We start from the raw sequence: 12,388 nt of genomic DNA, 5'->3' as shown, positions 1-12,388 counted from the left end.
CAACCTAAAGAGGCCCAAAGATGATTTTTTCGTACCTTATGCTCAGTGGATTAAGGAAAGGGTATGCAAAGTGAGGTTGTCTTTTTCTCTCGAGCATCTAGTTGTAATAAGGTCCCCCGAACCAGTCATGGTCTCCATGGAAGAAGTATAGGCACTTAATACCCTTGTCCTTCAACTTAGAAGGGAAAAAGAAGACCGAGAGATTTTTTTTACCAGGTCTCATCTGAGAAGAACACTCTAAGAAGAGACCTTGATCAAGCTTTAGAGAAACTTAAGAAAATCAAGGAAATAGCCAGAATGAAGGAAGACGAGAAAGAGGGAGCCTACAATGAGCTTGAGGTGGTCAGTTCAAGCCTCAAGAAGCACAAGAGAGAATTAAATAAAGCTTGGCGTCAATGCGATGAGTGGAAGGAGATATAGATGAATTCCACTAAGGTAAAAAAGGAGATAAGGGGAGGATTTGAGGTCCGTGTTCAAGGTTTAGAAGCAGAAGTCCAAAGTGTCGTCACTGCACTTTGGGAAGTTAAAGCTTAATCTTTAGATGAACAATGACAAAGGAGGGAAGTTGAAATATTACTCTCAAGACATATGAGTGGAGAGAGGCATATGAAGAATTCAAAAGACAAATGAATCTCCTATTTGAAGTGTATGAATATATGAGGGAATGGGGTACCTACATGGAAAGAGACATATGAAGAAGTCAAAAGACAAATGAATCTCATAGTTTAAGCATATGAAAAGATGAGGGAGTGGGGTACCTACATGGAGGATAAGAACCAAGCCATGTCTGAGACCATTAAAGAAGACAAGGGTGTCATGCTGGAACTTAAAAGGAAGCTAGAACATCATAGGGAAGAATATCTGAAGCTAGTCATACTGTCAAATAACTTGATTGATGAGATACCTAAAAGCTTGAAGGTAGTAGAAGCCATGATGGACATGCTCAGACCCCCGAAAGAGATGTGGAACTTCATCATACTATACAGATACATGGTGGATGAATTTAGGGCTAGGCTAAAAAGACATTGTTAGATGATTCCTTGTAATTATGCCTAATACGTGTGTTTCCCTTCTGTCAATTGTGAACAAGCATTGTTTCTGTTATTTTTAAGTTATGAAATAAATAAGTATTTGGATTCTCATTATCAACTCTTGTTTTGCTTGTAATACATTTATGATTGAGATTCCTTTAAATGAAAGTGAAAATATTTTTACACATATACTCATGCATTCATACATACATTAACATGCATAAAAGAAAAGAAAATCATTTTCTCCCACATCTCTGTAGTCCTTTGAATAAGCAAGCTGACTTCCCAACCTCCGTATCAAACGAGAGCTCAACTTAAGAAGACGATGGAACACCTTGAGAAAAACCAAGTGACACTCCGGGAAGATGTGAATGTCCTAAAAGGCAACACCAATGAAGCTAAAGGAAGCATGGATCAGATCATGCAAACCCTAGCTAATCTGACAGCAAGGCAAGATGAAGAGCGAAAGGCCAAAGAAATTTCTCGTGAGGAAACTAGAGGCACCCCTAAAGATTGAAACCCTCTGCTAGGGTTCGCATCTGGTCACCAAAATGGAATGGTTATTGTGACTCAACCCGAGACAAGCCTTCCACCACTTGAAGGACTTGGTGCTCCTCCCATAAAGACTATAATACCTCAAGCTTTACAAATTTGAGTCATCACCCCCCAACTAATGATAACTTTATGGACTTGGGTTAACAATATTAAGACGGGGATATGATTCATGCACCAAAGCTAGGGGTACATTCAAGGGGAATTGTTGAAGATCCTAAAGTGGCCAACAAGTACAAAATGCTTGAAGAGAGATTGAGGGTTGTATAAAGGTTCAATTTGATCGGCGTTTATGCTCTCGACATATGCACAATCCCTGATGTGGTGATTCCACCTAAATTTAAAGCGCCTGACTTTAAAAAATACAAGGGTCTTGGCTGTCCCAAGAACCACTTAATGAAGTTTTGCAGAAAGATGGTCGCCTACGCCTTTGATGAAAAGTTGATGATCCATTGCTTTCAGGATAACCTGAGTGGGGCATCTCTAAATCGGCACATGCGACTTGAGTGGGCTTACATTCCTCTAGTAGTTTCAGTATTTATTTCTTAACCACATCGCTCATTATAGGGTTTAGCCTTTGTTGATGTTCTCTGGAAGGTTTAGAATCTTCTTCCAGCAAGATCCGGTGCATGCACACTGATGGGCTTTTCCCTTTGAGATCAGATATGTTATATCCTAAAGTTGAGGGATACTTTCGCAAGATATCAAAAAGTTGGTTTGTTTCATCTCTATTCAAGGTAGTGCTTACTATAACTGGGCTATTTAGTTCTTGATCTAAAAACTCATATCTTAGATTCTTAGGCGGTTCCTTAAGTTCTATAGATGGTTTCTTAGGACATGGCATATGGTTCGGGGTAAGTGCTAAGCATTCATAAAGGTCGTCATCCATGTAAGGATCTAGTCTAAATTCGCCGTCTTCTGTTATGGGAGGCGAAGAATATTTCATTGTCTCGGGAGGTCCTTCTTGATCTAGCTCCCTCATGCATTCATCAATGATATTGATGGCATAACAAGAGTCTTCTATGACTGGTGCCATTAGGAATTTGGAAAGTATAAATTATATCTTTTTATCACCTACTTCAAAAGTTAATTTTCCTCTTTTAACATCTAATATGGCTCCTGTTGTTGATAAGAAGGGTCTACCAAGGAGGATCGGGATTTCGTCCTCTTCTTTAATGTCCATTACCACGAAATCTGTTGGGATATAAAGTTGTCTGATTCTAACTGGGATATCTTCTAATATGCCTACTGCATATTTCACAGATCTATCGGCTGATTGAAGAGACATCTTAGTCGGTTGTAATTCTCCTAGGTTTAGCCTTCTACAAACTGCTAAAGGCATCAGGATTACGCTTGCTCCCAAGTCTAGGAACGCTTTGTCAATAACATGATTCCCTAAAATACAAGGTATGGAAAAGCTTCCGGGATCTTTCTCCTTCTTATAAAGTTTATTCTCCGCAATGGAGTTGCACTCTAAAGGTTTGGGATCATCCAGCCTACATTTGTTGGTTAAGATATCCTTAAGGAATTTAGCATAAGATGGTATTTGGGTGATGGCTTCGGTGAAAGGGATTTCTATGTGGAGTTTCTCGATCACTTTTATAAACTTTTTATATTGGTTATCAATTTTTGTATGTTTAAGTCTTTGCGGGTATGGAGTTGGTGGTTTATAAGGAGAGGGTGGAACATAAACTTTATCTTTATCTTCTCCCTTATCCTTCACTTTCTGGTCTTTTTGTTTCTCTGCTTCCTCCACTTCGTCTATAGAAACAACGTTTTTCTTAGAAGCCTCTAGTTCACTCAAGGCTGTTTTTAAAGGTTCGTCATAGGTGGTCCCACTTCGTAGGGTAATAACGTTAGCCTGCCCTCGGGGATTGGGTTGAGGTTGTCTAGGAAATTGCCCTCCAGGTGTGGCCCGAGGGACTTGCTGTTGTGCTATGGTTTCAAGCATCTTATTGTGAGTGATTATCGAATCACCCTTAGTTCCTAATTGTGTGATAAGTTCATTTATATGAATATCTTGATTTAGGAACTCTTTGTTTTGCTGAGTCTGGGCCGAAATGAAACTTTCCATGATTTTCTCTAGGTTTGGCTTTTAAGGAACAACTTGCATAGGTTGGATTTGTCTTTGAGCTTGAAAACCTGGTGGTCTTTGAGGGGTAGAGTTTTGAATAAGGTTATTGTTTTTATAAGAGAAGTTTGGATGATTCTGTTGGTGTAAGCCCTAGAGGCCAATACTTTTGGTACTTGTATCGAATTATTTATTAATAATAAAAGGCTTTTTCTTTATTATGTTTGTTTAATAAAATCCCTAGAATAGCTAGTCTATTTAATGTATCAAGTGTGTGACTTAATCATGAGATCACATTAAACATAAGGATACTATGCTTAAAGTATCCGTAGTCGAGCTTTATTGTGATGTGGGATAACATTAAAGCATGAAGACTATTATGTATATAGACTGATGATCACATCTCATGGATCATGGATAAGGAGTTATCAAGTCTTAAACATAGGTATTAATATTAAGAGTAATATTTATACTGGATTAACCTGCTATGAGAATACTATATAGAATGTTATGCAAAGTGTCATAAGTTATTCTCATGGTGATAATGGTGTATACCACCCTTCGACCTGAAACTACTATGGACCCTAGATGTAGAGTCGAGTGCTTTATTGTTGATCAAACGTTGTCCGTAATTGGATGACCATAAAGACAGTTGATGGGTACTCCACGAAGCATGCTAAGGGACATGAGTGACCTAGATGGAATTTGCCCATCCTGCGTAACAGGATAAATGTCTATGGTCCCAATATTGAACTGGACAAGGATGACACGGTCCATGCCTTGTGTTCAATATAGACATAAGGGCAAAAGGGTAATTATACACATAAGTATTATCGCAGAAGGATTCATCAGATCACATGACATTTTCGTGTCTTGGGTAGCAGTGATGTGTTGCTAGATACCGCTCACTGTTTATTATGTTAAATACGTGATTTAATATAATTGTCAATGCCGCGAAAACCTACAGGGTCACACACAAAGGACAGATTAATGAGAGATAGAGTAACTAAGGAATACCGTAAGGTACGATTCACTTAAGTGAATTTTAGAACATCGTAAGGTACGGTGTACTTAAGTAGAATATGAAATATGGTAAGGTACCACGCGCTTAAGTGATTTTGGCATACTATAAGATATGGGCCACATACACTTAAGTGGGCTTTTTAGCTTATAGCCCATACAAGTGGTTCTATAAATAGAACCCTTGTGTAGAAGCATTTGTGCAGTTGTAATTTCGTTTTCTCTCTCTCTCTCTCTCTCTCTCACACACACACACACACACACACTCAAAGCCTTCATTCGTAGCAGCTAGCACTGAGATTGAAGGAATCCGTTCGTGTGGACTGAGTAGAGGTGTTGTCATCGTTCAACGTTCGTGATCGCTCCATAGATCTGCATCAAAGGTTTCAATCGTCACAAGAGGTAACGATTCTATCATTGATCATGCCCATTCGTAAGGATCACTAAAGGAGAAAATTTTAATTTCCGTTGTGTTTTGGATCGCCCTTCTCCTTTAGTAGTATCAGAGCCACTTACAAAACCATGCATCTGATAGCTATTTTTTTTTCTGTATTAATATGATTAAAAGACAGAATGAATCAAATAATAAATGAGTAATTAAATTTGGCATCATGTGTGTACGATTTGGATAATTGATGTTGACTATGCTTCGGAACCGACATTAGTATGGTGAAGCGGCGATACATCGATCGTCCATAGGTTACGCAATTGAGATCGATCAAGTTATATATATGATATAAGTAATCCTAATGCAAAATATGGTATATATGATATACTGTTTCTGTTTCGTTCATTCAAACACTTAATGGTTGTTTTCCTTTGAGCGATCAATGGTAATTTGCTTCGGAATCCGAAATTAGTATGGTGAAGCAATGACATGTTGATCAATCATACTGAATTAACAATCGAGGTGTGTTTGACGATCTGAAATTAGTGCATTAGGGTTAGTGACGACACAAGGGTTGTGCGGTCAAAGAGTTGTGAATTGGGAGCTTGTTGGATCACGTTTGTTGACTGTTTCAAAACCGCTGATTTTGGCCGCGTGACGTTCGTCATGGGCCTGTGACGATCGTAACAAGCTGGATGTGACGGTCGTAACATGCTTTGTGACGGTTGTCACATTCACAGATTCAGAATTCTAGGTGTTTCTGTTATTTTGGCCGCGTGACGTTCGTCATGGGCCTGTGACGGTCGTAACAAGCTGGACGTGACGGTCGTAACATGCTTGTGACGGTCGTCACATTCACAGAGTCAGAATTCTCAGTTTTTCTGTTTTGTGACTGTGCAAGAGTTGTGTTGATGCAAAAACGACATCGATTTTAAATGAATTGTTCATTAAAATTTTCGGCGCGGGGCGCTGCTCCTACAACCACTGTCCGCTGACCGGGCAGCGGAACCCCCGGCTAACTCTGTGTAGTGTGAATATCGCCAAAATTTAATTTGGTTTGAATTAACTAAAAGAATTTAAATTAATAATAATAATATGTTTATTATTATTGTCTTGTGGTGATCAGTTATGGCCTTAGTTTTCCTTTATTTTGTTTTGGGTTTTAAAATACGACATGCGTGTCGTGCCTCTCTTTTTAATCTCTTAATGTAACTTCTTTTCTCATCTCACTCCCTCGTATGTAAAACGAGTTTCTTTTATGTAATATAATATTATGAAGAAAGAGAAGAATTCAATATCAAAGGAGAACAACCTTGAAGATATTGCTTGGAGAAGCTTAGATCGTTATTAGGTTAGCTTAGGTTCTCTCATTAGCTTGGGAGAACAATTGCGCTAGGGGCCATAATTGTTTCATTATGTATGTTGATGCATGTGAGAGACGATTTATATGATAAATAAGCTGGTGAGATCAGAACAATTGTAATTCCCTCAAATTAAATATTAAGTTTATGCTTTCCAAGTTTTAGCACTCATCAAGACTAGTATCGAATAATGTAGGTTTCGCCTACGCGAGGTGCATGTTCTATATTAGTAAGGTTCGATGGGATAATTGTAATATCCAATTGCTAAAACAATGGGTCAAACTTAACTAAACAAATTATATTAAGATTATATATGTTTAGAAGCAAGAGTTGGAAATGATCCATGTGATGGATTGGAATAAGGAGTTATTCACCCAACTATAATATTCGAGAGTTTTATTAGATACAATTGGAAGGAGTTCCTACCTAAATAACCTAGTGTTGTGTAATCCGCCTACACAGACTTAAAACAAAGTGAAATGTGGATCTCGACCCACCAGAAAATCTTCCAACGGGATTTTCCGAATCAAATGATAAGGGTCATTTGTTTTGAGTAAAATAGTGGGAACATATTTAATTAAAGGCCTAATTAAATATGCTATTGATACTTATATTTTCATTAATTCTTATGTATATTACCATGACAACAAACACCTCTAACAACATTTTGCGATCAATCCTTGACAAGGAAAAGTTGTCTGGGACATATTTTCTGGATTGGCACCGAAATCTGAGGATTATCCTTAAACATGATAGAAATCTGTATGTCTTGGCGAAACCTGTTCCTGAAGAGGAACCTCCTAGTTCTGCACCTAAGGCAGAAAGAGATGCTTATAAGAAGCATGTCGATGATGCCAATGAAACTGCTTGTCTCATGCTAGCTACCATGAACTCAGAGTTGCAAAAGCAACATGAGAACATGGCAGCGTTCGATATGATCGAACACCTGAAGATGCTCTATCAAGAGCAAGCAAGGAATGAAAGGTTTGAAGTTTCAAAATCCCTTTTTCAAGGCAAGTTAGCTGAGGGAGCCCCTGTAGGTCCCCATGTGCTCAAGATGATTGGGTACGTGGAAAACCTTGAAAGGTTGGGTTTTCCCCTCGGAAAGGAACCTGCGACTGATTTGATCTTGCAATCATTGCCAGATAGATTCAGTCAATTTGTCCTAAATTTCAATATGAATGATATGGACAAATCTCTTCCTGAACTGCTAGCCATGTTAAAGACTGTTGAGCAGAACCTGAAGTCAAAAGGGAAGTCCATTCTGATGATCGGAAATGGAAAGAGACAAAACAAAAGGCCCACCAAGTAGGGTGATAAAGGGAAAGGAAAGGAAGTTGCCAAACCCAGACCCATTGTTGCTGCTTTGAAGCCTAGTGGAGGCATAACAAAGGCAGGCACCTGCTTCCATTGCGGTAAGACCGGACACTGGAAGAGAAACTGCCCAAAGTACCTGGAAGATACGAAGAATGGAGTAGAGGCTTCAACTTCAGGTAATTTTGTTATTGAAATAAATTTATCTACTTCTGCATCATGGGTACTAAATACTGGATGCGGTTCTCACATTTGTACAAATGTGCAAGGGCTAAAAGGAAGTAGAGATTTGGCAAAAGGTGAAGTTGACCTACGAGTTGGCAATTGAGCAAAGGGTGTTGCTTTAGCCGTAGGAACTTATGCATTGACTTTACCTAGTGGTTTAATATTTCAGTTAGAGAACTGTTATTATGTACCTGCAATTAGCAGGAATATTATTTCCATTTCTTGTTTGGACAAGTTTGGTTTTTCATTTATAATAAAGAACAATTGTTGCTCAATTTATTTGAATGATATATTCTATGCTACTGCACAAATGAGCAATGGACTATATGTCCTTGATCTCTAAATGCCTATTTATAACATTAATACTAAAAGGATGAAACCTAATGGGTTGAATCCAACTTACCTTTGGCATTGTCGATTAGGCCACATAAATGAGAAACGCATTTCCAAACTCCATAAAGATGGACTTTTGGACTCTTTTGATTATGAATCATATGAGACATGCAGATCTTGTTTAATTGGAAAGATGACAAAATCTCCATTCACAGGAAAAGGTGAAAGAGCGAATAATCTTTTGGGCCTCATACATATTGATGTATGTGGACCACTGAACATACCAGTCAGAGGAGGTTTTCAGTACTTCATCACATTCACTGATGATTTCAGTATATATGGTTATGTGTATTTAATGAAACACAAATCAGAGTCCTTTGAAAAGTTCAAGGAATTCAAGAATGAAGTACAAAACCAACTTGGTAAGAATATTAAAACTCTTCGATCAGATCGAGGTGGTGAGTATTTAAGCCTAGAGTTTGATGACCATCTAAAAGAGTGTGGGATCCTATCGCAACTTACTCCTCCTGGAACACCCTAATGGAATGGTGTATCTGAGAGAAGAAATCAAACCCTGTTAGACATGGTCTGATCCATGATGAGTCACGCCGATCTTCCAAACTCCTTTTGGGGACATGCACTATTGACAGCAGCTTATACACTTAACTGTGTTCCATCCAAAAAGGTTGAGAAGACACCATATGAGATATGGAGTGGTAAGAAACCACATATGTCTTACATGAAGATTTGGGGTTGTGAAGTTTATGTGAAACGAAAAATTTCAACTAAGCTTGAGCCCAAATCTGACAAATGCTTATTTGTGGGGTATCCTAAAGAAACAAGAGGGTATTACGTCTACAATCCTTCTGAGGGCAAAGTGTTTGTCGCTCGAACTGGAGTTTTCCTAGAAAAGGATTTTATTTCCAAAGGAATCAGTGGGAGGAAAGTAGAGCTTGAAGAAATTCAAGAATCACAAAGCATTGATACACATATGGAGGAATTAGAGCAGGAAACACAAGTAGTTGTGGAAGAGCAACCTGCTCAAGTAGAACAAGACCAACATAGGTCAGACAGGATATGTCACCTACCTGAGAGATATGGATATCTCATAATTGATCAAGGTGATGTATTACTCATGGATCAAGATGAGCCTGTGACCTACCATGAGGCCATAATTAGTCCCGAGTCTGAGAAGTGGCTAGAAGCCATGAAATCTGAAATGGATTCCATGTGCACAAACCAAGTTTGGACCTTGGTAGAGCCTTCTGTAGGAGTTAACCCTATAGGATGCAAGTGGATCTTCAAGAAGAAGACTGACATGGATGGTAAGGTACATACCTATAAGGCAAGACTGGTTGCGAAAGGATATAAACAAATTCATGGGGTTGACTATGATGAAACCTTTTCACCAGTTGCAATGCTTAAATCTATTCGAATTTTACTTGCTATTGCTGCATATCATGATTATGAAATATGGCAGATGGATGTCAAAACTGCTTTCCTTAATGGGAATATTCTTGAGGATGTGTACATGACACAACCTGAAGGATTTGACACACCTGAAGAAGCCCTAAAGATATATAAGTTACAAAGGTCAATCTATGGATTGAAGCAAGCTTCCAGAAGCTGGAATCTTCGTTTTGATGAAACAGTAAAACAATATGGATTCATCAAGAATGAAGATAAGCCTTGTGGCTACAAAAAGGTTAGTGGAAGCATGATCGTTTTCCTGATATTATATGTAGATGACATATTACTCATTGGAAACGGTGTCCCTACCCTGCAACGAGTAAAGTCTTGGTTGGGGAAATGTTTTTCTATGAAGGACCTAGGTGAAGCAGCCTATATATAAGGAATCAGAATCTATAGAGATAGATCACAAAAACTGCTTGGCCTAAGTCAAAGTACGTACATAGACAAAGTGCTGAGACACTTTAATATGCATGATTCCAAGAAAGGATTCATACCTATGCAATATGGCATGTGTCTATCAAAACCACAATCCCCTTCAACTAAGGAAGAAAGGGATCACATGAATAAGATTCCATATGCATCTGCAATAGGATCTATCATGTATTCCATGTTATGTACTCGACCAGATGTCTCGTATGCTTTAAGTGCAACGAGTAGGTACCAATCTGATCCTGGTGATGCTCATTGGGTAGTTGTCAAGAATATCCTTAAGTATTTGAGAAGGACTAAGGACTCATTCTTGATATATGGAGGTCAGGAAGAGCTGGTTGTAATTGGATACACCGATGCTAGCATCCAGACAGATAAGGATGACTTTAGATCGCAATCTGGTTACGTGTTTTGCTTAAACGGTGGCGCTGTGAGCTGGAAAAGTTCAAAGCAAGGTTGCTGATTCTACAACCGAGACCGAGTATATTGCTGCCTCAAGTGCAGCAAAGGAAGCTGTTTGGATCAAAAAGTTCATTAGTGAACTTGGCGTGGTTCCTAGCATTGTGGATCCCATTGGTCTTTATTGTGATAACAATGGTGCTATCGCACAAGCTAAGGAACCTAGATCTCACCAACGATCCAAACACATACTTAGGCGTTATCACCTCATTCGAGAGATAATAGATAGAGGAGATGTGAAAATATGCAGAGTACCTACACTTGATAATATTGCTGACCTACTGACAAAGCCTTTTGCGCAGCAGAAACATGATGGCCATACTAGATCTATGGGCATTAGGGATATGCCTGATTGGCTCTAGTGCTAGTGGGAGATTGTTGGTGTAAGCCCTAGAGGCCAATACTTTTGGTACTTGTATCGAATTATTTATTAATAATAAAAGGCTTTTTCTTTATTATGTTTGTTTAATAAAGTCCCTAGAATAGCCAGTCCGTTTAATGTATCAAGTGTGTGACTTAATCATGAGATCACATTAAACATAAGGACGCTATCATTAAAGTATCTGTAGTCGAGCTTTATTGTGATGTGGGATAACATTAAAGCATGAAGACTATTATGTATATAGACTGATGATCACATCTCATGGATCATGGATAAGGAGTTATCAAGTCTTAAACATAGGTATGAATATTAAGAGTAATATTTATATTGGATTGACCCGCTATGAGAATACTATATAGAATGTTATGCAAAGTGTCATAAGTTATTCTCATGGTGATAATGGTGTATACCACCCTTCGACCTGAAACCACTATGGACCCTAGATGTAGAGTCAAGTGCTTTATTGCTGATCAAACGTTGTCCGTAATTGGATGACCATAAAGACAGCTGATGGGTACTCCACGAAGCATGCTAAGGGACATGAGTGACCTAGATGGAATTTTCCCATCCTGTGTAACAGGATAAATGTCTATGGGTCCAATATTGAACTGGACAAGGATGACACAGTTTATGCCTTGTGTTCAATATAGATATAAGGGCAAAAGGGTAATTATACACATAAGTATTATCACAGAAGGATTTGTCAGATCACATGACATTTTCGTGTCTTGGGTAGCAGTGATGTGTTGCTAGATACCGCTCACTGTTTATTATGTTAAATGCGTGATTTAATATAATTGTCAATGCCGCGAAAACCTACAGGGTCACACACAAAGGATGGATTGATGAGAGATAGAGTAACTAAGGAATACCGTAAGGTACGGTGCACTTAAGTGAATTGTAGAACATCGTAAGTGTAATACCTCAAAATTTGCCCTCCTCTCTTGGGACTAGCTTAGCATATTGCATTTCTTTTTGTAGGACATTCAGCATTTGCATATTGCATATCATGTGAGAATGAACAAGTCATCCTCCTTAGTCTTGATCAGAAGATAGAGAAGTCAAGGGATTCATGCTTGAGGGTCTTGTTGAATTGATCTGCCATCTGAGGGTGTGCTTCTATTAGGGTTTTATTGATTCCTCGAGGAGGTTTAGTATTATCTTGGTTGAAAGGATATGTCGCTACCATCATGGTCTTATCATCCTCAAGGGGTTCATTGTTCCTGATCATGTTCTTTGAGATTAGGGTTTTGACCTCTGGTCAACCCTAATCAATTGCATTCTACCAGTCAGGGTTTTTCAAGGAGATGAGGTCTTTATTAAGATGGAGATCATCATGTGGTTTTATTG

General features: G+C 38.6%; 1 protein-coding gene across 1 annotated transcript; it reads right to left on the bottom strand.

The window, feature by feature from the left end:
* Positions 1 to 2,640: 2,640 nt before the first annotated feature.
* Positions 2,641 to 3,657, bottom strand: LOC127130846 (uncharacterized). The gene has a single exon (XM_051059809.1). The coding sequence runs from the start codon at positions 3,655 to 3,657 to the stop codon at positions 2,641 to 2,643; it is 1,017 nt and encodes a 338-aa protein (XP_050915766.1).
* Positions 3,658 to 12,388: the final 8,731 nt, after the last annotated feature.

The sequence above is a fragment of the Lathyrus oleraceus genome, chromosome 3, assembly GCF_024323335.1.
Source record: "Lathyrus oleraceus cultivar Zhongwan6 chromosome 3, CAAS_Psat_ZW6_1.0, whole genome shotgun sequence".
Classification (NCBI taxonomy): Eukaryota; Viridiplantae; Streptophyta; class Magnoliopsida; order Fabales; family Fabaceae; genus Lathyrus; species Lathyrus oleraceus.
Note: the sequence above shows the minus strand (reverse complement) of the source record. Positions and strands in the feature narration are given on the sequence as shown.